The sequence below is a fragment of the Prionailurus viverrinus genome, chromosome D4 (assembly GCF_022837055.1).
Source record: "Prionailurus viverrinus isolate Anna chromosome D4, UM_Priviv_1.0, whole genome shotgun sequence".
NCBI lineage: Eukaryota > Metazoa > Chordata > Mammalia > Carnivora > Felidae > Prionailurus > Prionailurus viverrinus.
The window spans coordinates 82,002,289-82,028,593 of record NC_062573.1 but is presented as its reverse complement, the minus strand read 5'-3'; the positions used below and the strand labels follow the sequence as shown (position 1 = coordinate 82,028,593).

The window sequence follows — 26,305 nt, the reverse complement described above, 5'->3', positions numbered from 1 at the left end:
AGCACGGTAACCTGAAGTCATGATCGGGTGGTGAGAGAAGAGTTCAAAGTAGTTTTGTGGGAGGTGGTAAGTGAATTGTTTGTGGATGAAAAAAATCAAGTCACTTGAAGAAGGTTGTGCCTAGAGGACAATGGAGCCAGCTACCCAGAACACCTGAAGAGAACCCCCACTTCCGCTGAACCTTATGTGTTTCCCACGTATTTATAAACGTGGGTGGGGAGAGGGTGAGGCGGAATCTCCCTGACGCAGTAGATTCTAACTCGAAGGGTTCTAACGTAGGAACCAAGGTTAAGTTTTATCGAATGATCCACACTCTGATGAGTATCTCTACAAGAAAAAAATGTATTCTTTTCACCTCTAAAAATGTTTGAGGTGCAACAAACCACAAATGGTTTATTTTCAAAGCTCAAAGTGTAAGTTGAAAACGAAGCTTTATTTCTGACGCAGTTGTGTGTCCAAAGATGCTATGAAAGGAGAACAAAAACTTTCATTTTCCCCAGTAGGTTCCATTTACTGATCTATGTGTCCCCCGAACTTTGAGCTCTGCCCCCAATACTCAGAACAGGAAATGGCAGAAGTAAGGGAAAAGGAAGCCAATGAGTCATAAAGAATTCAGGCCAGGACAGCAGACTCAGGACACAAAGGTCACTCCACGTCACTGGGAGACTGAGTGCTGAGGGACAGAATCTCTATTCTTAATACCCTTAGGATTTTCCTCAGTCTCCCCAAAAACCTAAATCTACCTTTTTTCCCCCTTAAAGTCATTTTGCTAACACCTATCTATCTCCTGCTTACACTGCTTCTGTCTGTAGCGGCGGGGGGACTGAGAGCGCCACCCTCTTGGCAGGTGTGCTCGTGCCTAACACCACACCCGGTACATCTGATCCACATTCTAGAAAGCAGAGTAAATCATCTATAAATGAAACAGCCTTTAAAATCCTCTCTGCCAAAGCATAAGAGACTCTTAAAAACTGAGAACAAACTGAGGGTTGATGGGGGGTGGGGGGGGTGGGTGATGGGTATTGAGGAGGGCCCCTTTTGGGATGAGCACTGGGTGTTGTATGGAAACCAATCTGACAATAAACTTCATATATTGTAAAATAAAATAATAAAATAAAATAATAAAATAAAAATAAAATAAAATAAAGTAAAATAAAATAAAATAAAATAAAATAAAATAAAATAAAATAAAATCCTCTCTGTTGATATCCCTAGCATATTTTGTGAAGCCTATTTTTTTTCCAAAGAGTTATTAGCCAGGTTAACTATGAAACCACCATTTCAGAACAGTGGATGATAACGATTCATGCGCCTTTCAGAAAAAAATGTCTGTATCACACAACGTACTGGGTGTAAAAATAAATGGCAGTCCAAGAAGGAATGTACCCTAAAAGCACAAGGATGCTGTTGTCGTTTTAATTTCACACTATTTGTGCTCCATTTGTCAACCAACAACTTTCAAAGTTTTTAAAATCTGTAGATAGGAAAACTATTATTTAAAAACACACACACACACACACACACACACACACACACACACACACACACAAGAAAAGCACCATCTCTACCACCAGCCACTAACTGAACTGCTGACAAGTGTGCACGTGTGTTAAGTGAAAGGAAAAACATATTTAACACTGAATCTTCTGATCAGGAGACCAACAAGTACAAGGTAGAATGCCTAAATAAACAACAAGTCCAGCGGTCTAGATGAGGAACAGACAGAGACAGAATTACTTGGAGCTCATTTGATGACCTCTAAGCTGTCTAAGAAGAATACAAAGTATAAATCACATAAACAACGTCACTTTGATAGAGGCTGTGGGCACTTATTCCAGAGAAGAGCGTATGTTGGAGAGGGAATTAAACAGGTACCCATGTTTCTTCAGGGAATCATTACTCATGGCTAAAAGCCCGGGAGGTAAAGCATTACGTTATATGAACACCATAAATTGCCACACCAAAATTCCCCCATATGCTGCACTGACTCATTTGGCTAGAGGGCCAGCCAACAAAGTTCAGGGCAAATCATAACAAAACACTGCCAAACAGGCACATTCTAGATCTTGGTTCAAGGTCAACAGTAAATGATTCAAGATTTAATACCTAGAGGTGTTAAAATAAGTTAGATTGTTACTTTAATTTTATATTATGGTAAAGTTTAAGTCTGACACTACTCTGCTGTGTGACCTTGGGCAAGTCACCTAACTTCTCTGAGCCTCAGTTTCTTCATGTATAAAATCCAGTTGGACTACACAATCTCTAAGGTCCTTCCAGCTCTAAAAATTCTATGAGTCTATTACAACTTAATTGTTTTTGTGACTAGAACTCTGACATTATTTTTATTAGTTTTAAGTAACAAAAAACCAAGAACTGGGTAAAGCTGAAGTCCATCTTTCTGAATATTTTAGATAGCTAACAAAATGACAAAAGAATCTTCCTAGTACCTACTTTGTCTAAAGTGGTAAAATCAGTGTATGTGCTACTAATATGGGATAATTCATAGATAGCTAAGAATCACAGAATCACTGAATTTTTGAGCTGGAAGGAAATTCAATTTTTGTTATTTATTGCCTGACGGATTTTTGAGTTCCAGACCTACCTTCTTTGATCCTCTGCTCTACTTGGCTCTCTGGCAACACAGACCTGGCTAGGCAGAACTGGCATTGATGCTAGGTCAGTGTAGAATGAATAGTTCAAAGTATGGGGAAATGAAAATAGCAGAGAAATGGCTATAGGAGAGAAGGGAGCAGTGGAAAATTTTAGTCAAGGAAGTAGCTGATGCAGTTTTATTTTATAATTGTTACTAATTATAAAATGGTACACACGCTGTTTGATTTTATGAATTTATTAATGTAAGTTAAACACATTCTCTTTTAGTGTGTACCACAGGCTAGTGCAGGAGACATTCCTTCAACGCCTCATACCATGACCACTCTTCTGTCTCTCATTATCTCCACTCAAAGTCAACTGAAAATACCACGGGAACTGAACACGCTACGAGAGTAGAAGTACAGAATGGAGAAGGAGCACAAAGAACCGTGGAAATAGCACCTGACTAAAGGAAGCTGATCCAAGAGTCACTGTTGATGTACTGAAGACACTTTGGTATCAGAAGGGGGAAAGAAAACATTCGGGACTTACAAAATTGTGTAGCAAGTTTCTTTCAAGAGACTCCAACTTATTGATTTACTCAAATTAATTTTATTTGGTGTCAAAATTCAGAACTAATTTCCATGTTAAATCCCCGCTTATCAGAATTATTCAAAGAAACTGCTAATTTAAAAGTTATACCAGAATAAGTAATTTGGAACGAGATTTATGTGATAATACTATTATTGATAATAAGGTTCTAGAGTGTGAATGGAAGTCTGCAATTTGGGTTCCAAGTCAGGCAGTTAACCCAGACATGTATTCATCAGGACTACAGGTCAGCTGCACAGGGTCCTCATGGACACTGTCCCTTTCCATGAAATCACTACACTTTTGCCTATGCAAATCTGCAGAGCTGAATTTACACCAAAAAAGAAAATAAAAAGGCTGACAGCTGTATAAAGTTTTGCTCCTTCAGAGGGCAAAGCACACATTTGCAGTCTGGGGAACTGTTAGCTGCTCGTGGGCTCAACACAGTGGGGACCACGCTACATCAGTGGCAAGAAAAGAAGACGACAAGACAGAAAAGCAGAAGAGAGATGTGACAGTCAAAAAGGTAAAAAAGCTTCTCAATTTTCCAAAGGAACAGAAGAAATTTAACTCTGCTCCAGGTGCTACCTTAGCAAGGACTATGTCAACAGTAACTGAAGACTTACCTGCACCACATGCCAATGCCGATGTCCAAGCAAAGTGCTTAAACCCTGAGACTCTACACCGCTATCTGCAAAGGGGCTCTTGGCCCCAGCAGCCTTATGCTCAGGGTGCGCCGAGGAACCCCTGGCGTGCTGGGTTTGTGAGGCCTCTCCACAGTTCAAGTACAATCGATCCTCCCCCTGAAGCAGCACTTGCTCCTGGTTACTCTGGATGAGGGAGAAGGGAAGAAGACGGTAAAGGAGGAAAGCCAATAAAAACACCTCTGTATCAGGTAAAGGAAAACACGTTAATACACTGATTTAGTCTTATCCTAGGAAATGTGCCATGCTTCTCAATGCAGATTTTACTCACTGAGGACACAACTACGTAATGATCTCATGCACTGTTATATTCAAAGGGAACAGGTAACAGTTTCATGATTACTTCCCAGTGTAAACAAAATCTGTGCTACAGTCTGTTTTATTATGTAGACACCAGAATATGACCTGGTTTACAACTGCTACACGGTAGTGTCCTTTATTACTGCTCCAAAATGGCAATGCTAGGAGGGATTTTCCAAATGAAAAGTGAACATAACTACTCATTATGTACAAACAAGTTTCACATAAAATATCTCATGAATGGTGGCAAGAAAATGTATCTGGTCAAACAGTTTGTGGGTATATGTTCACAAGAAGAAGGTGATTACGAATGGGGATAACTGGATGCTGAACGGTTGTAGCCCAAGGGAAGAGTAGCCCAAGTCTGTGGTCCTGGTTCAGAACAATTAATTCAATAATCACTTGGGTAAATGCTTGGTTAGTGCCAAGGACTGTGCCGGGTTCTGACAATATTTAGAAAAATAAGGTAATTTCTACTCTTGGTGATTATGTCCTGGTTTTCCATCAGAAGGCCAGTACTCTCAAATGTGGGCCTATTATTCACTGACTACTCCATCAGACAGAACAGCACCTCAGCCTCTCAGCTTTCCATGGCAGTCCAGATGTGGTTTTCACAGAAAACTCATAAAATTTGCCTTTAAATTATAAATTGGGATGGGGGAGGGGAGGAAGAATTACTCTGTTCCTGTTTTTCTGGGGATCTTTGTTCTGCAACTACAGTAATGAAATCTCAGATCCAGACTACTGTCATATTCTTTCTCAATGTACTATAATTGTAAATTTCGTTTAGAAACTGGTTGTACCGAATGTTTAAAAACCCATTAGTGGCAGATATCAACGTATGCACTTCTAACATGTAACATATACTATTATTATACATTAACAACATAGAATATGTTATTTCAGATTAATAAAACATGAGGAGTTCATATTATAATTTGGGGCAGTGTTTCCCAAAGCAGGTTTCTAGGCATATTTTCTTCAAAGTGTTCTTGAAAATTCATAGTTAAATTGGCTTGGGAAACATTCTTTTTCGTATACCGACTCTGGGATTTTCATGATGCACATTTCACATTGAGAGCCTACAATAAGAAATCTCTGTAGTTTTAAGTCTTTATTTCACTCACATGATGACAGACTTTCCCTTATCCTAACTGCTATTGCTATTTCTTAAAAACTGTGCCTTATGGAGCACACTTTGGGAATTTCTAGTCAAATAAAGACTAAATTACATTACTCAAGTAAATCTGCATACATTGCTTTCCCTCAAATTGCTTATGATCCTATTTTTTAAAAATCAAAAAACAAAAGCTGCTCAGAAGTAAAATTTGTGTGTAAGTTATTAAAAGAAACATAAGAATCACAAAAACTATATACTGAAGAAAATAATACACCAATTTTAGAAGAAGAATCTTGACAGTCTACTTTGAAAGCCACTAAAATAAACGGTTTTAACTGAAAAAACTTACCATACAAGGGTTTACAGTGAGTACACTCTTGATAAACTGAAATAGCAGAATGCCAGGCTGTTTAACTATACTCTTGGAGTCAGACTCAATTTCAGTACTTTGAGCACCAAATCCGCTGATTACCCAGAGGTGATAGCCTTCTGCACCCCAGCTCTTGGAGAGAAGAAGGGGGAAGAAAAATCAAGACAATAAAAAGTTTCTTATCCTTTCTTAACTTCAAATGTTCAAATCCTGAAATAACCAATAACAGCATTACTAATGACTTCCAAAGGTTGGAAAAACTATGAGAAACAACACAGACAGGAATCCTACCCACACCTCCTACATCTTGGCTCTCTCCAATGGAAACCACCACTGCTGCTCTCTACCTGGAAGACTGAAAACACTGGATACCAATCTTAGCTCCAAATCCTGAGAAATGCCTACTGCTCTTTATAACTTCTCCAATAACTTAACTGCTTCTCAAATACAAAGAAATTCCTGGCAGAGCAAGATCCATGTGACCCAGCTGAAACTTGACAAAGAAGCACCCAAAACAGACGCATCTTGTACAGAGCAAGCAACACTGGATAGGAAGCTTCCCATTACAGCCTAGTGGCCATTCTGCTGTATGACCTTGGCCAAGATACTTGGTCTTCTCAGGGTATAAGTTTCTTCCTCTATAAAAGGAGAAGGTTCAAATAAACTCCCCAGGACCAATCAATTTTAATATTCTGTAACTATATCCCAAGATAGTTTTTTAGTTTTTTGTTTTGGAGATTAGTGAATCACAATCTACAAGGTCAAGAAAATAGTAGGGGGACAATACATTGTTGCTTAATTTCAAAAGTTTAATAGAAGTTTTCCTCTTCCACAGTAAGAGCTGAACAGCTAACTAAAATGCTTAGATTCCTAGTGTGTGATTAAAATTTCAATTTAGTGAGGCTAAACACTGGCTGGTGCATGCCATTCAGAAGCACTGATGGGCAGTCACCGACATCATTTGTTCAAAAACTATTTTAAAATATGGAGTGGAGAGAGACAGTAAATGGGGTCCTTGATGGTAAAAGACCGGGAACCACTACTCAAGGCAACCATGGTGGTTTTAACTTTTCAAGAAGCCCGAAATCAAAAATGCCTTCCTCTGTGGAGCGAGAGAGAAAGGCAGTGAATATGCCTCATAGCCACTAATTTCACAGAGATGGTACCCAGAAGGGCTACATCACAAAATGTGCTTATGTAAAGAGAAGAGTTACACCTCACTGCTTTCTACGGAAACTCTTGAAAATATGTAGCAAATAAAAATATGGTTACAACAGGGACTTTAATGCTCTTGACAGACATCTGCGAAAAGTTTTAAAAATATGTTCAAAAAATGTCCAAATCCTACAGGAAAACCACCCAATGAGCATTTCACTTCATGTTAGAAGAAAAGAGGCCATGAGAAGTGGGTGCTAGTGAGTCACATAAGAATTGAGGCTTTGGAAAGGCAAAAACCTGATTTGAATATCACTACGTTCACAAAGATGACAGGGGCTTGCTAGACATATGTAAGCAAAACCAAGTATTTAAAATCGGGCAGCCTGGTTCTAAAAAATACTTTTACAAAGTAAGAACTGTCCAAGAAGAGCCTGCTGAGATTAAAACAGCTTTGTAATTTTATAAGGCCAAGAGGAGGGAAAAAAAGGAATTAGAAAAATCCAAGTTTTTCACACTACAGTAATATTTTATAGACAGTACTCACCATAGAGTTGATCTTAAGGGGATCTTTTTTGGTACCATCAGACCTATAACTGAAACAGAACAGAAACTCAAAAAGAATCTTCTATTACATATAATATTTGGCTTTAGTTTTTTTTAAAACTAAAATTTATTTTGTATTTTGTTCCTTTAAAATAGAAATACATAATAATGTCTGAAATATTAGAGTGCTGGTTAATACACCAAGGTATATCACCGGGACACAATCTTTCAGGTCCTGAATAGCTTCATGACAAGGTCAGGCAATTTGTGAAGGTGTATTCATTTTGTCAGGACTAAGGTTCAAAAAGTATCACATGGTGTGGGAAGAGATAACCCACTGGGTTAACCAACCTACATCAACCCAAAAGGATAGTGATTTTCCATTTCCTACTAGTTACTTATGTCCATGGCTTACTGCTCTTACAGGATCATTAGATACCTGAAGGCAAAACTAGAACGGATTTATCCTGGAACCCAACATGCTATCACATACACAATAGGGGTTCAACAAACAAATGCATTTTTACTGAATGAACGAGTTTTAAAAGAATGGATGTTTAGACAATCAGTACGTTCTGACAAATTAATTCTGAACCTTACATACTGTTTTGGGGTTAAGAGTCAAATATGGAAGAAAGGTAGCTGCGTGACACAACATTTCTGTGTGTGTGTATCTTCTGGAGTTGCTTTATCTAAAACTTGTCTTTGACTCACGCAAAGTCTCCTCCGAGTGTACAAATCAGCTGGGCTCCAAACACACTCCATAAAGATAGGCCTCCATTTTCCCAGGTCACTATTACAACACTATTGTCAGGAGACCATCTGACCAATTTAACAGCTCCTGTTTTGTTCCAAATATCTGTTAAGAAATTGTGAAAAGTTAAAAATGAAAGATTCCTTCAGAAACACTCAGTAATTTTTCCAAGCTGAAATGAACAGAAAGACATGTCTGTTTCAAATAATGAGACGAATCCTACTCATTTAAGGTCACTTAAAATAAGTAAGGCCAGTAGCCTTGACCTGATCCAAGCAGAACAAACTTAAGCGCCACATACTTTAAAAGAGGGGAGAGCCGTCTGGGGCCACTATTAGCTTGAATAACTACAACTGTGTAGTTTTACAAGTCTTTGGCTTTGGGCAATTCAGTTCCTGTAAAATGGAGGCAGTATTTCCCTTGAACAATTCAAAACTGAAGGTCAAAGTACCCTGCAAAGTATAAGGTGTTTTAAGATGTAAAATAGCGCGGTACCACTATCTTCATGATCCACTAGCAGTATCAGAGGGATCCAAGTTAAAATAAATTGAGGTTTAATCTTATATTAGGATTAGGTAGTTAATTCCGGCTTGAGTACTCCAGGTGTTGATATCTTCTTTTAACTAATAATTGTTCTTTCAATCCAATCTATAATTTCACTGCGCAGTAAAGTCCAAGTTTCCTTACTGTAGTTAAATGAAACATGCTAGTGTTTCCCATCAGTAATCCAAAACCAGCTATAGTATCATTTTAAAATTAAAATTCGTTTCATTTGCAGCATTAACGCATTTTTGCTATAAAACGGTAGATCTGCTACCAAGGTGGGGCGGGGGGGGGGGGGGGTCGGGGCGGGGCATACAGATTTTAGCCTATAGAGAAGAGGCTTGGTTAACATAGAGGATGCCATTCTGCCTGTATTTGAATCCTCACATTAGCAATCCCCACCATAATGAATAACCATGTTACTTGTGCAGATGAAAAATAAATGGGAATATACAGAAGAAGCATCTTATTAGTATACTTTACAACAGGGGAGAAGTTTAAAACCAAACCAAGAAGAATCAAACTGAAGTTTACTAAATGAAAGCAATTCCATGTGCAAGAGAAAAAATGTGAGTATTTACAATCATAAAAGGATGTTAATGTTGACTGAAAAGGATAGGTTATGAACAGTATTCCTATTACCCCACATAAAATATATACACATAGGCATATAATAGGCATACCTATTTTCCAAGCATTATACACATATTAATCATACAAATACTAAAATCTAGCTGCAGAGACCTAGAACAATACATTAATGGTGGCTGCCTAATCTTCAGGTGGCAGGATTACAGGAAATTTATCGAGCTGGTAACCTACAATGAACACAGATCATGATCATCTGCATAATGAGAGAAATATTAAGAAAGTAATCCAGAGACATTCTGTTACAGAGTTAAACTTCCAAAAAAGAGTCAGCTGCAGAAGCCAAAAGAAAAGAGAAACCCTAACAAGAGACTGGTTAGTACCTGGGGTAAGAGGAAAGGATCAGAAGCAGGGCGGGGAGAAAGGTTGAAAATACAGAGAAGGACGGAATGAGACCAGCAATGATGAGAGGGTTGGGGTTCCCATCCTATAGAAAGACAAAGAAGGGGTCAGAGGCCAGCATCAGTCTGAGAGTCAGAACTGACCCCTGAAGCTACAGCTTGTGAACCTCAGCCACTGGAGCCGGAAGGAAACAAGGAAGCTGGTCTCTGCTCAAGATGCAGGAGGGTCCAGTCTCCCAAAGTCTTACTTAAGCAGGTCGATAGACTAAGGTTATTTAATTCAAGTCTGTAGGTAACCAATGGGAGAGACTGCATTAAAAGCACCTGAGAAAACAGAAAAATCGAAGAACTCAATGCAGTGTTGTCCTACGGAAGCAGGCAGGAGCCCTTCCTGTAGTGATGGAAATGTTCATATTTTCCTGGTCTAGCATGTAGCCTCTCGCTACAGGTGGCTACTGAACGTTTAAATGTGACAATGTAACTGAAGAAATAGATTTTTTAATTTAAATTTTTAAATTAATTTTTTAAATTTTAATTTTTTTCAAGATTTTTAAAAATATTTATTTTTGAGAAAGAGAGAGGGAGGATGTAAGAGGGGGAGGGGCAGAGAGAGAGACACACACACACAGAGGATCCGAAGCAGGCTCTGCACTGACAGCAGTGAGCCCGATGAGGGGCTGAAACTCACAAACTCCAAGATCATGACCTGAGCCCAAGTCACTCAACTGACTGAGCCACCCAGGTGCCCCAAATTTTAATTTTTTAATAAAAACAGCCACACGTGGCTGGAAGCTACTGGGCAGGAAAACTTAAGTATGGATAAAAAGGATACAGAGGTAAAAGGGCCAGAAGCCACAATCAAAATACACATCACCCTGCTCTTGCAGGTTGTAAATCTATCTTTAGAGAAAAAATACATGCAAGCCTTTAAAGGCTATCTGATAAGAAAGATAACAAGTTACAGAGCAAATTTCTATTTCTGACAGTATAGCAAATTAGACACCTTAAATGACTCTCCACACTGAAACAACTACAAAATTAAATAGAGTAAACACCTCAAAACAACTGAAAATACTGGGAGGTGAGCATATCAAGTTATTTTGCCCTGAATTTTTCCGCCAAACCCAAAAGACCCTGACTTCCACTTCTGATGACTCAAAGCATATGGCGGACAGGAGATAAAGCTTAGAGCCTGGCCAAGGCAGGGCATCTAAGAGAAGATATCTACATGATGGGAGGGGCCGCAGGGGCGACATTCCCAGTACAAGGAAGAAAGAGCAGCTACCATGTGGAAGGTAAAGAAACAGCAAGGGACACTTTCACGTTTGTCCATGAGCGGAAAATAAAGATTCTTCCTCTGAGAATCTGCAATCACAAGTCAGTCCTCTGATGTATAATTTGTGCAACTTGAATGGGTCCAGAAAAATTTCAAACAGAGAATATAATGCTAAGGGTTCCAGACTGATGTAGTCCTCCCAGGTAATCGGCCATGAACACATACAAATCCTCTCTGCAAAAACTCAAATTCAATTTAGGTCGCAAAGCATTCAAACAATTAGGTTTGAAGAAAATTAACCAGCTCTCAATCAAAAATCCTAAAATATATAAACAAACTAATAAGAGCCCAAAGAACTAAGGCAGTAGAAACAAACTCAAAGGTTTCAGATACTGAGATTAACAAAGAATACAAAAACCATTTTTTTTTTACTATCTAAAGAAATAAGAGAACATTGAAACCAGGGGGCAGAATGCATACAGATTAGAAAAGAGCTAAGTAAACCCTCTGGAAATAAAAAAGACAATATTTAAAGCAGACACATTAAGTAGACTATTAAGCATAAATGAAAAGAGAATTACTGTACTCAAAGATAGGTATGGAAAATTTTTATAGAATTCAATCCAGAGAAACAAAAAAAGAAATGAAAAATATTAAAAGGCAGGTTAAGAAACATGTAAAAAAAAAAAAAAAAGTGCAATGTAAGTCTGATTAAATTCCCAGAAAAAGAGATTAAAGAGGCAATATTTACAGAGATAGTGGTTTCCAGAACAGCTGAATCCTCAGATCCAGCACGCCTGAATCTCAAGCAAGATTTAAAAAAAAAAATGAAAAGAATTTAGAAAATTCTTCACCTTCCCAACAGTGAAACCACCTCAGAGACAAAGAGAAAATCTTAAAAGTATCTACAGGGAAAAAAGCCAATCTCCTGAAAAGGAACTACAACTGGACCAGAGACTTCCTAATAGCAACAGTGAAACCAAATAGGGAAAAAAGCCAATCTCCTGAAAAGGAACTACAACTGGACCAGAGACTTCCTAATAGCAACAGTGAAACCAAATGGTACTCGAACTTCAATGTACATAGACACAGTAACTGTCAATCCAAAACTGTGTAACAAATTAAACCATAATTAAATTACAAGGGCAAAATACATTTTCAGGCAAAAGAAAAAATTGGGTTTATCATCACGAAGTTTTTAAGGAAATTCCAAAGGACGTACTACAGGCAGAAAATGGTCTCAAATTGAAGGTATGAGATCTTGTAAGAAATGATGGGCAAAAATATTGATATACATGTGGGTAGCACTAAATCAACATTAACAGTTACATATTTTAATGTTTCCTGAGATTTTGACATCAGATACCTTAGCTTCCTCCTTGAGGCTAATCAGATTTTTATTATTAGATTACATTTAGATGGGTGCCTCAATTTTTTTTGACATTTTTTTTTCTGATCCAAACATCAGAGAAGTTTGTACAGTTATATAACAATTACTCTTAACATGGGAGCATATCTAAATCTGGGAGAGGAACAGAACACAGTTTGGAAAAAGGCTCCCAATTACTAATGGGAGCACAGTATCAAATCATGAGACATGTAGTCATGAGATTCTACTGCCTGTTAAATACAATCCTGCAAAGGAGACTGGCTTAAAAACATATTGCTTTGTTCATCACATTTGTTAACTATGTGCCTCTCAATAAACTGAACTAGCGTGGTGCAAAGAGACAGATATATCCTACACTTCTACACTGAGCCTAGTAGAAACAAAGAACCGTACACTAATAAGTTCAATAAAGCATTATCAATAACAAGATGTTATGATATGCAAACTATATCGGGGCACAAGAGGGAATGGTATTCTATCTAGTTCAGAAAGAAATTTCACTTGAGCTATATCTTGAAAGACCAACATATTCCCTCCATAGAGAAATATGGGACATTTCAGGTACAGAGAACAATATGAGACAAAGGCTGACTGACTCTCAAGAATCTGTAGGTAGTTTGGTAAAGTGGAAGCCTGCAGTTCCGAGCCTATGGGCAGGGTACCCCAGTACTCCAGAGTACTGCAGAAAACTCACAGGGGGTTACATGACATCATCTTCCAGAGAAAATACAGTGCTAGACATAGGATCTGTTGTACATGATGTGAACTATTAGATCCAGGTAGTTCACAGCTGCAACATTAGATTGTGCTGCATTTACTTTGATGATGTTACATCTTCGTGAAGATGGCTTTTTAGGAGTTGCTGCAGAAAAAGTGTCATGTGAAAATCAATGTGGAACAGGAATTATGGGTGAACATACCCGATCTCATTCCAAGGTTTGAGAAATTGTATAGTGTCCAATAGGCACAGACATCCTATTAGTAAAAATCAATGATTTTTTTAAGATTTATTTTTGAGAGAGAGAGCAAGGACGAGCGAGAGCAAGCATGCACACACAAGTGGGGGAGGCAGAGAGAGAGGGAGAGAGAGAGAATCCCAAGCAGGCTCCATGTTGTCAGTGCAGAGCCAGACGAGGGGCTCAATTTCATGAACTGTGAGATCAAGACCTAGGACAAAATCAAGAGTCGGATATTTAACTGAATGAACCACCCAGGCACCCCAAAAACAGTGTTGAAGATTAACAATAAAATACTATTTTTCTTTCCATTTATGAGCATTATTTTTTGAAAATGCTACTAGGGTTTAGACCTAACAACTTTATAAACAGAACTTTTGGTATTTCTTTTAACATAGAGTTACTGTGGTAAAATTATGGAGACACAAAGGGCAGAGGAAACCAAGAAATAATGCCAGAAGTATTTGGCAGAAGACCTTACATGCCACATATGGGGTAGATACTGATGAGGAGTTCATCAAATAACTGTTTCCATACTCAAGCTCTCCATTGCCCACTTCTGCCTAAAGGCTTGGAAAACCCTAAGGTAGCTAATGTGACATAATTATAGCCGATTAAACAAAAACTTTTTTAATGTTTATTTATTTTTGAGAGAGAGAGAGACTGAGTGTAAGCCGGGGAGGGGCAGGCAGAGAGGGAGACATAGAATCTGAAGCAGGCTCCAGGCTCTGAGCTGTCAGCACAGAGCCTGATGTGGGGCTTACACCCACAAACTGAGACCATAACCTGAGCAGAAGTGGGATGCTTAGCCGACTGAGCTACCCAGGAACCCCTAATTATAGCCAATTAGATGTGAAGATAGCTGGAGCATGTAGGAGAGGAAAATGCTCCTAAGAAAGCTTTCGCTTTCCTGATCAAAAAACAAATATGCCGTTTCCTCCTTTCTCCTTGAATCAAACGCAGCAATAATGTCAGGAGCTCAGAAGCTGCATGCGACCACAGAGGAAAGGCCAGATGAAGGCCAGAAGCAGCTAAACCTTGGATTTCTTCCTATTAGAGAAAATAAATCTTATTTAAGCCACAGTAAGTTGGGTTTTCTGTTAGGTTCAGTCCAAAGTATTTCCAATGACAAAGACTTTAGACTTAATCCTACAGGCTCCACAAGGGGTTCAGAAAGAGACTGTTTTATTTACTGCAGTGTACCTACCATTTAGAACACTGCCTGGCCTACAGTGGGTATTCAATCGGTATCTGCTGAATGAATACATTGAATTGGAAGGCATAAAACAACAAAGGCAATGAAATCAGGTAAGAGACTAGAGCAAAGTCCAGAGAAGGATTATACAGGGTAAAGTACCCTTAGAAGCCTCCCTAGCTACACAGAAGTCCCTGGGCCACACAGAAACTGTTACACGGTTGAACACTATCTGAACGATAGCATGCATTATTTAAGTTTGCAATCGCTACACATACCATTACCTGTACGTTAAAAATTAAAAATAAGAAGGAAAATAAAAAGGACTCACCGGGATATTGTTTTGCTGTTAGCTCTAGTTTATGAGACAGCAGCATAGCTCCAGTGGTGTTATCTATTGTATAAACCTGTACAGAACCACTGTGAAAAATAAGCAAGCTTTTAATGAAAAAAGATAAATACAAATATAGAAAGCATTACTATGGAATGATTATGTTCTGCTGGTAAGAGTGTAAACTAGACTAAAACCATTTTGTAAATTTACAGTCTCATAAATCTGAACAAACGTGTGTTTGTAATCCAGTAAATTTTCCCTCTAAACACAGCCCAGAAATATCCTTGTCCATGTTATCAAGAGGCATGCTCAATGTTCATGACAGCATTGTGTATAAAGGCAAAGAAATGGAAACAGTCTGAATGTCCAGCAAGAGAAAAGAAGCATACACTGGAGTATTCTCATAGAAGAGTATAGCACACAGCACTGACGTGCGTTAAAATAGATAGCGGACACATACGTGTTGGTATAATTGTTTCTATACAGTGAAAAACATTCAAAACACAGTACACACATCTGTGGTAAAAATGCAACAAAAAGCTAATGAACACACACACTCTACTGGTAGAGAAGGGGGGTATTAAAGAAGAGGAAGAAACGGGACCTACTGGTCCTCGAAATGTGCTATTCCTCATGCTGACAGCAATTTATACAGATTTTTATTTTATTATTTTTATATACTATATCATTTTTTGTACCTACACACACGATGTATGTTCTTTCATGTACATGGTATACATAATTATTTCATTTATGAAATCCTTACAAGGATCAAATTTACGAAGGGCCAGAAACCAAAGCTAAAACTTTGTATATTATTTCTAAGCTACATTTCAAGACTGACCTACAATCATCATAAAACAATACCATTTTTGCTTATGAAACTATTTTCAGATCAAAAATTTAACACAAATGTTGGTTTTAAAATACTGTTAAATCTAAGGCTGCTTTTGCACAAATTAGGACGATACAGGTACATGACTGCCAGAATGTTCTGGCACTTATGCGTGCTCTTTTGCGGTACAAGTCAGATGGTCTCCACAGCAGTTCTGATCCATATCCAGCCAGGTCAACTCTTCCCAAGGATTAGGACTGGGACGAAACAAAACACCTGCTGCAACAGGTCGCTTGGAGTTACCCACAGCTCATTGATGCTGTGTGTTTTTGGTTTTTTTTTAATGTTTATTTTTGAGACAGAGCATGAGTGGGGAGGGGCAGAGAGAGGGAGACACAGAATCTGAAACAGGCACCAGGCTCTGAGCTGTCAGCACAGAGCCCAATGCGGGGCTCGAACTCACAAACTGCGAGATCGTGACCTGAGCCGAAGACGGATGCTTAACCGACTGGGCCACCCAGTCACCCCTGATGCTGTGTTTCTAAATCTCTTTTTCTGTTTCATTGGATCATTTCTCTTGCTGTGTTTTTACGTTTATTATTATTTACTTCAGCAATGTCTGATGCGGATCTTTTTTCTGTTTTCCATGTTTAATACTCAAGAGAGACCCTCTCCAGCTCTCTGGAGTTCCCTCTTTGTGCCACTCTGTCACCTGTGCCTGTCTGTCCTGAGTCTTGGCTGCTCTGGTCTCTCCAGATTCTCACTTCCTCATAATTCAACTCAGGGAATCTGCCAGGATCTGTCTTGGTCTCAGGCTGCAGCCTGGAAATGCAAAGCAATTAAAGCTGAGGCATTTATAGAGTTTTCTTATTTGTTTCTCATCTTTCAGGGATCAGTGTCCACTGGTGCTCGATGTCTCAAATTCATACTGCCATAATGTTTCATATTTTTGTCCACTTTTCCCTCCATATGGGAGAGAAAATCTGATCTGTTATTCCGTCTTAGTCAGAAGTCAAATGTCTGTAAATAGGTATCTTTCCAGACTACCTGCCCAATTAGACGCTTTGCTGAAAGATAGCATTAGGTAGCTAGCAGGTGTTTACTTCTTTTTGCTTTGCATTTGAAACTATCATGTGGTAACTTGGGGTTGCTGAGCTCTAACAAGTCAGTGAGGAGAGTCCAAATATTTCTACAAGAAACTGGTGTTAAGCCAACACTTACAGAATGACAATTGACCTTTTTATGTATTCTATAAAGCCTCTATTGTTTAAATTATTTTTATTTCCATTTCTCACTAAACCATTATAAGAGAGAGATTTTCTTCATGTGTAAGACACTACTCACTGACCTCCAAGCAAAAATGATACCTCTATAATAGAGATACGGCTCTTACACGAGTGACCAAATTTAGTATCATTAATACTGGGACAACTTAACGTTACTGCTCCATGGTGCCACGGTAAGTACACGACATCACATATGACAATGTTTAACCAGCATCTAGTCAAACCTTTAAACATAAAGGTAAGAGTAAGGCTGTAAGACTGATCCCCTGCAAGCTGACATCCTAAAAGTTAGCTTCTTACACAACTTAAAGGATACCAGCTACAGTTTAGTGTTCAGGACAATTAATCCTGGTTAGGACTGGAGGGTCAGAGCTAGAAGCCACTATTACGTCACACAGCTACAATCACAAAACTTTCAACCCCAACCCATGATCACACGAAAGAAAAGGAAAAGGAAAAGGAAAAGAAAAGAAAAGAAAAGAAAAGAAAAGAAAAGAAAAGAAGAGAAAAGAAAAAAGCTGGTACTCTCCCAACTGATGGAAAAGTAAGATGACTGGAAGGCTGAAGGCTGAGATTCCACCTCCATGACCCTGGTGAGGGGATCCTCTCGTGGATCCTAACACCGGGCCACGGCAGAGCCACCAGCGCTAGCCCTGACTGCGGCCAAAATGGAGGCACGCTAGCCACCACCCCGTCCATGCTGATGCGCCAGCCCTCTTATCATCTGACAGCACTGGCTTCAAAGTTTCAAGCATTATAGGTTTAAAGGAACTAAATGAATACCATTATGAGGAAACAATGAGACACATTTAGAATACAGAACATTCTATAAACAACCAGCCTGGACTCTTAAAAAAGTTAATGTCATGAACATAAAAACAGTGTGTGGGTTGTTACAGGCAAAAGGCGACTAAAGGGAAATAATAACTAAATACTGATTGACTCTGGTGAAAATAAGGAGCCACAGAAGAAATTCTGGTGACAAATGGGTTAATTTGAAGATGAACTGAGTATTAGTTCTTATCTGGGATTTATCATTAATTTTAAATTATAAATTCTCATTAATTTTCTCATGACAAAAATATTGAGTTTATATAAGAAAATGTCCTCTCTTTTTTGGAAACCAAGAAACAATGTAAATGTCCATTAACAGCAAATCAGATAAATTAGGATACATTCATACACTAGAACACTATAAATCAATCAAAAATGATTTCAGCCACTGGCAAACAGCATGGATGAATTTCACAAAGCTGACTGAAAGAAGCAAGACCCAACACACAGAATATGATTCTATTCCTATAAAGTTCAAAACCAGGTAAAACTAAATTACGCTCTTTGGGAACGCATGCATGGGTGGGAAGCTATAAAGCCTAAGGAAATGATCATCACAAAAGACAAAAAACTGATTACCTTTAAGTGTGTTGGGGAGGAGATGGGAGTTATGATTTAGGAAGTCACAGGGTGGGACTTCCCACCTTGCAAAACTATTTCTTGACCCAGTTGTGAACAGATGGGTGTTTGCATTACAATTATATTTGCAAAACTGAATGTTTGGATTATGCACTCTCCTACAAGTATGTTTTTATTTTACAATATGTAAAAAAGGTTATTATGAACCTTAAGCCAGTAAGTTTGACAGGGATATGAACGAAACCAATTCCCAGAAAAACAGAACTTGCCAAAGTGACAGGAATACGTAGAAAATCTAAACCTTCTTAAATCTACTTTTAAAACTGGATTAAATCAGTAATCCAAAAAATTCCCACCAAAAAAATTGTAAGCTCAAACAGCTTCATTGACAAATTCAACCAAACATTCAAAGATAAACAGAGAAAGAGGGGAACCAGTCCTCAACTTGTTTTATAACATAAGCATAACCTTGGTTAATAAGGAAAGGAAAAATTACAGGCAAAATGTACCAATAAACAGATTTAAAAATTCTAAACAAGGGGCGCCTGGGTGGCGCAGTCGGTTAAGCGTCCGACTTCAGCCAGGTCACGATCTCACGGTCCGTGAGTTCGAGCCCCGCGTCGGGCTCTGGGCTGATGGCTCAGAGCCTGGAGCCTGTTTCTGATTCTGTGTCTCCCTCTCTCTCTGCCCCTCCCCCGTTCATGCTCTGTCTCTCTCTGTCCCAAAAATAAATAAACGTTGAAAAAAAAAAAAATAATAAAAAAAATAAAAAAAAAAAAAAAAAATAAAAAATAAAAATTCTAAACAAAATGTGACCAAATCAAATCCGTGAATATGGAGAAAAAAAAAAAGAGTACTCTTCCTTCTTAAACTAAGCTTAATTTACTTTTATTCTACATTTATCTCTTCAATGAGAAGCGGTGCTGAGAACTCACCACTTTACAGATTGAGAGTGTAAAGAAGGTGATGATTTATAATGTGCATTATTTACACTTAAGAAAAATACTGTGATACTCAACTTGATGTAGCTAGAGATAATACTAGATGTATGTTCTACAGACCCACCAAACTTCACTTTGAAGTTAAAAAAAAGGCTAAAAAAGCACTACACATATTGTAAAGTATTCCTTATTAAGTAAGGATCCAATATAAGCTTTTTACTTGAGCTAAAATATAAGTTTGAGAAAGTCAGGTACCTTAGTGTTTTCCATCATATCTCGAGTGCTTAGAATTGTGCCTCGTGCATGGGAGACACACAGACACTTGTTGAATGAATAATCTGTATTTAATTTTACGTCTAAAACCTACATTATTGGAATTAAAACAAGAAACTGATATCAGGTATGAGCTGTAAATGTGCTCATTAACTAAGTCACATCCACAAATTCAAAGGCAACATCAACACTGATGTCTTAAAAAGAAAGGATTATTTCAAAAAAAGAAAAATATCTTCTTGATCCTCTTTTAAACAATCAAGAACAAAATTAAATTTTGGCTGATTCAATCTTTTTAACTTATAACTCAATTTCCTACCACTGGAGAAAAGCTTATCTTTACAAATTAAAACATTCAATATCTGAAATCTGCTCTTTAGATTTGTTTACTTCAATCTAATAAAATACCTCCAGATTTTATATTACAGCTGATTCCTAAACTATGATAGGCATGACGAGGTTTACAAGTGCATGCACAACATTTTATGCTTCAAAATATATATTAAAAAAAATTTAAAGACCCATTATTTTTGCCAACAACTCTTAAAATGAAGAGGACTCTATCAATTACCTTGCACAACCAAACGCCATGAGTCGGTACTTGTTATTTACTGCTACACAAGTTCCGTCAACAACATCTTGTGGCCAAACTCCATGGAGCTGCTGTAATAAAGAAAAATAACGAAGGTTTTAAAAGTGCTGTCCAAATATACTGTAATCAGTATAATTCTCCTTCGGGAAACATACAGTTCCATAAGGCTTGGCTTGATCTGGTTTCACAGGAAAATATCCCATCAGGACTACCATCTGAATTTTCTCCCTTAAAGTATCAACTTCATTCAATAGTTCAATAAATATTCCCATTTGATCTCAGCCCAGTGCTAGCTTATCTACTCATAAAACACTAAAAAATGGACAATCTGCAAACCCAAACTAAAAGAAGATGACTTTCCTGTTAGAAAGTAAACCTCTTACAGCAGAAACTGAGTCTAACTTGCCCCCTACTATCATCCTCACCACGCAGCACACAGTGTTTAACTTCTCCCTTGGCGGCAAAGAGTAAATTTATTTGGTCTAAGCTTTAGAAGGAATTAGTGATTTTCCAGTGCCCACTATTCTCTATTATCCCTTTGTTTTACAGTATGGCGCGTCACCTGGTATGGCTAACAGCGTGGTACCTGGCAGTCTGACCCAACATCTCAGGTCTACTGTTCACTTGCTGAGACCATTATCTGACCTTTCCAAGCCTCAGTTTTCTCATCTGTAAGTTACTTATCTCTTAGAGTGTTTTGAGGATTAAATGAGAACATACATCTACGTAAATTACTTAATACAATGGCTAGCATTCAACAAGTTAAGCATTCAATCAATGAATAAATTATTAAGCTTAAATGCTATTTTATTTACTTTGAATATAGAAACAATAGATCCAGCTCCATTGTATGTTTTTATTTGTCAAATCAAGGATGTCTTAGATTATAAATTCTAAGGCTAAGGTCATCGTGACTATTAGTTTAGTAAGCACAAAAAAACCCAGCACACTACAATATAGCACTCATTTCTGGATGATCCCAACAGTAAACATTAGAAAATCCAATATAATTATAGCTCTGTGTAAAACAGAACACTATAAATTTTATTTAATTCCCAAATGAGCTATATAATCCACTATTTAAACACGGCATTATGTGCTTTCTTTTTCATAGGAATTTTATTTTTCATTTTTAATAATAAGACTACAAACTATTTTAGATGACAAAAAAAGTGTAAAGATAGCACTGAGCATTATTTCTGCGGACCACCACTCAGACTGAAATTAATTCACTGATTTCTCTAACAAATATTTTCCAGCACTCTTCACCAAGCACTGCTCTAGGTGCTAAGGATATGGCAGGTATTCAAATACACCAAAACCCTTGTCTGTATCCCTGCCTTATATGTTAGGAAGCTGTCAAGTTAAAAAAATTGTATAGTATATTGGAGGTTGGTAAATGCTATAGAAAAAAACAGTGAAGCAATTACAGGGAGTATAGGAAAAGGATATAATATTAAACAGTTTTTCCCATGAAGGTACATTTGGAGGAAAGTAGCGAAGGAGATATATACCAGGTACAAAGGCCCTATCACAGTGGCATTTCTGGCATGTTCAAAGAACATGAAACAAGCCTAAGCAGATGGAGTAGAATGGGGTAAGGAGAAGTAACAGACGAGGTAACAGGGGTAAAAGGAGACCAGATTTATGGGGCTTTGAAAGCCACTACAAAAACTTCTTGGGTTTTTTCTCCCTTATATATGGGGAGTCACCGGGGGGGGGGGGGGGGGGGGGGCGGGTCTTTAATTTTTTTTTAACTTTTCCATTATAATTACTCAATTATATTAGAGAAGAATACACAAAACCAAAATTGTACATCTCAATAATATCATAAAGTAAACACTTGTGGAATTAGCTAGCAGTCAGGCCAAGAATTACCAGTATCTAAAAATCCAACAGTGACCCTCCCAATCAATATCCCCTCACACACTACTACAAAAGTAACCGGTATCCAGACTTAAATGGTAATCCCTTCCTTCTTTTTTTTAGACCAATACTATTTAAGAACATGCATCCATACAAACTCTAATTTAGAATGGCCTATGTTTTTATTTTCCTTTAATTTTACATAAAATAAAATCATAGCACACATTCCTTTGTGCCTAGCTGCTTTCACTCAGTGCGTCTGTGAGACCCATCCACATCACCACACACAGCTCTGCTGTTCACGCTCACCATAGCCTCAAACACCAGGCTTAGCTCACTGGGCCTATGCCTCCGTCACCCGATCAATCTTTACAGTCTCAGGCACATTTAAAAGTATTTTTCCTCCAGCTTTTCTAGTTGTCTTCGGCAGGTTTTGTCCTAATTATCTAAACCTACTGAAGGGTTCTGAGCAGAGGAGTGACATAATCTGACATATTTTAAGACATCTGTTAAATGCATCAAAAAATGTCAAACAATTTTTACAAAGCACTTAAATAATGCCTAACATAAACATGTCATCAGTGTATTTCCTAATTACCAGTAATACACATATGTATTCTTCTCCTGTAATTTGTATTTTCTAACTTATTTAATAATGTCCATCTGCTTTTCATTATTTTTTAAATTCTTAATTTATTGGAAAATTTTCTTTAACCAAATACTAAGAAAATTAGTAAAAGCTGATCATCAGAAATGAGTTACTTCTTCAGTTCTAGGATTTTTGTTTTCAATAAAAAACATTTAAATCCCAAACATAATTTACAAATATACCTTGTAAAAAAATTATTCTCCAAAAGCTTATTTTTATTCTTCTATATTGACATGTTACCACAAATGTACTGTTTAGTACTTCATTATTTGAGTAGAGATGATAGTGGAAAACAGTTTTAGGAATATTAAAGCTGACATTGTAGGAAATAATATGCCCTTAAAAACTTAAAATCTTTTTCGGTCAAAGAGAGTAGACTGAATATCTAGCTTCTCTGACTCTTAAATCCCCAACTTTATAACAGCAAAGATTTTTTTCAAAAAGCACAAACTTACAAGGAAAAAGAATGGGTGAGGAGATAGAATCATTAAGTTTTAGAAGCTAGGAAGCACGTGGATGAGTAGAATCCTTAACTTAGAGAAACAGCTAAATTTACACTGTAGGGCACACAGGAGGCCTGGGGATTGAGATTTCTCAGAAAGACTGAACCACAAGCAGTGGGACTGGTTCACAGCCTGTAGAAGCACCAGCTGGGCAGTCCCACAGTACCTTCCCAAACTCAACAGCCAAGAAATATCCCACCTTCACTCCAACAGAAAAATGGAGATTTTTTTCTTTGGAGAAAAACGAAACAAAAAACAACCCTAGTGGTTTCTGGACCACACTGAAAACATGGGTAAGTGAATATGGACCCTCTAATTTAACACGTCTATAACTTAAATCCAAGACTACTGGGATGGCCAGGTACGTATTCTCTGGAAAGGACTGCAGACTCTCTTCCAATGAGCACCAGATACAGAGAGGGGAGGGAAGGAAACAATCCAGTCAGCTCACCCTATGAAGATAAGGGTCAACCAAACCCAGCAAAACCCACAGCTTTCAGTGAGTCCAAATTTTTATTTTGGGTCTCTGTCACTGCAACCAAATTCATATATTAACTAAACATATATTAATTAACCATAAACTATGGAAAGAGCTCTTTCAAATAAAGGCATTAAGGAAATCCTCAGGATGATGGACAGCCCCAAAATACAACTGTGTTAAAGGTATAGTGAGCCAGCAGCCCAGTTTGGAGCAAGCCAGAAGGTTCCAAGAGAAATTACTTCAAAGAAGATGAAACAAACAGAACGTCTAATGTGCCTGAAGGAATTGAGAGGATATTTACACAACCAGCAGACAGTCTAGGGTTGAGTTACTGGTAAGTACATAAAAAGTAAATAAACATAAAGAATAATTATTAATTCCCAGTGGGAGGGAAACCTGCAGGAAAGAAAAAATAATCACAGCATCCATGGCTCAGGTACTAACAGGTTTTATATAGCAGTAACAATATAAACAATGAATAGTAATCTAATTGAAATCAAAATAACTGTATTAGGAAGACAGGAAGAATATATGAGTGCAGTAGGAACAGAGAAGCAAATGAACTTTTTCTACAGAAGGAGTCAATAAACCAGCTAAAAACTAAAAATTAAATACTCAGAGCTGTGGAGATAAACCACAAAATAACCAGTAAAGAAAAATAAAGTCGTTGTCTCTGAGAATAGAAATTGAGTGTGAAGAGTGCAAGAAAGAGGGAAGGAACTATCATTTTTCTTCAACGCATCTAATAGAATTGTTTGTCTACTTATATTATTTTTAAGTATAATATATGTATCATTTTGATTTACAAATTAGTTAACATAACCCTAAAATATTAAATAAGGGAAGTGGCAGTGGGATTTAATAACAAAAACTAAAACTGGTAAATGCAAAATAGAGAAAATAAACACTCCAAAGTAAGTCATACCTCTGCAGTAAATCTACTTGACACTGGAGTAATAAATCCAATTTTACCATCGTTAAACACAACAGCAAATCCATCAAGTGTGGCACAGTATTCCATGTCTCTGATGTGCACATCTGCAAAACCCAGGAATGAACCTGCTGATGAAAACATAAGTACATGAAATACGAATATAAATACAGTAAATAACTCCCTCACATTTCTCTTTGCAAACCCTATAAGGACAGTTAAAAGGGCAAAAATAATGACCTAACAACACCAAACCATTAAACTATTCCTTCCTACACACACACACACACACACACACACACACACACACACACTCTCTCTCTCTCTCTCCCCCCCCACCCCCTTGCATAATTCATTCCAAAGGAAAAAAATCACTGCCCATCCATAAAAATATCTAACCAGATTATATCAAAAATAAACACCTGGCTCCACCTCATGCAGAAAGTATACCTACCTCTAGACGACTGCAGATCTACTGAAAAGGGTACTGTGCAAAGATTAATAGCTTTCCTTCCGTTTGTCATTCCTTCCCAGTGAATAAGATGAAGAAGTCCATCAGAAGTAGCAACGAGGAGATCCTCCAGCATGGACTGCAAACTATAGGGAAGTAAGCAATTTAGAATCAATGAACTTTAGGAGAGCACACTGGGAAAGCAAGGAGTATGAATGTAATGGCTCCGGAGAATGTTCATATACAGTGGATCATGAAACCACTTACAAAACTGTCATTTATCTACAATTTAGGTATCTAGTAGCTTCATCTTTGTATAATTTAATCTAGAACCCGAAATTCTGGATGAAATACAAGACTATGCGCAGCCACAGTCATGAACTGATCAACTTGGTTAAAACTAGAAATACTCAAACAGTAAATTCAAAGATGAAAGACGATAAATGACAAGAAAGGACAAAGGCAAAGAAACCATAAAAAGAACAACTTATGACAGGCTGACAGTCTGGAGCCATAAAGTACAGAGGTAGTAATCCTCTAGCCCTGGCCACCAGAACCTTCCCCAGTGATGGAAATGTGTTATCAAACATGGTAAGCAGCAGCTACATGTAGTGACTGCATACCTCAAATATGGCTACTGTGACAGAAGAACGTATTTCTTAGCTTTGCTCCCTTTGAACTAACTGAAATTCAAGGAACTTCATTTGACTAGAGGATACTTTACTGGAGCTCACAGTTCTGGGTATTGTTGAGCCTCATGTTGTTCATTCATACAAGTATTTATAAAGCCCATGCTCCACGACAGGTGCCATGTTCTGTGCTGGCGATTCTGGGGTGAAAACAATAGTTTCTCCTTTCAGAAGACCTCTCAGTTGACTTAAGTGAGAATTATGGAGTATGATCTCCACACTATTTACAAAGAGATTTAACATTTACTTACCTAATGGAAAATAAATGCCCACTTTGCTCACTCTTATGTGCCCAGCCCCTAAGGCAGTGCTAGTTATGTATGGCACGCAATGTTTGTGGGAGGAGGAAAAAGGGGAGAAAAGGAGAGAGGAAAAGGGAATCCAAGAATAACATTGCAAAGGCACTGGCATAGAGGAAGAAAGAGAACCAGGGGAACCAGAGGAAATTGATATAAAAAAGCCAAGGGAATAGATGGATGGAAAAAGTACTTAAGAGTATCAAATGCTACAAAAAACGCAAATGTAAGAAAGAAATGAAAAAGTTAAAAATGTGGTGTCCATAATATATACTCCCTATTAT

At 37.8% G+C, this 26,305-nt stretch overlaps 1 protein-coding gene across 4 annotated transcripts in view; it reads right to left on the bottom strand.

Moving 5' to 3' along the window:
- RIC1 (RIC1 homolog, RAB6A GEF complex partner 1) overlaps positions 1-26,305 on the bottom strand; it is a 142,925-nt gene that overhangs the window by 25,653 nt on the left and 90,967 nt on the right. For 3 of the 4 annotated variants that reach the window (XR_007146111.1, XM_047829165.1, XM_047829167.1), the window contains exons 5-12: positions 25,040-25,182; positions 24,580-24,716; positions 20,135-20,226; positions 14,813-14,901; positions 8,093-8,237; positions 7,380-7,428; positions 5,657-5,809; positions 3,810-4,013 (exon numbers count right to left, since the gene is read on the bottom strand). Coding sequence is in view for 3 of the 4 variants with exons in the window: in XM_047829165.1 (XP_047685121.1) it covers positions 3,810-4,013; positions 5,657-5,809; positions 7,380-7,428; positions 8,093-8,237; positions 14,813-14,901; positions 20,135-20,226; positions 24,580-24,716; positions 25,040-25,182 (1,012 nt within the window). In the remaining variant the exon portion in view is untranslated. The remainder of the gene's footprint in view (positions 1-3,809; positions 4,014-5,656; positions 5,810-7,379; positions 7,429-8,092; positions 8,238-14,812; positions 14,902-20,134; positions 20,227-24,579; positions 24,717-25,039; positions 25,183-26,305) is intronic. The other variant, XM_047829168.1, reaches the window with a different exon arrangement.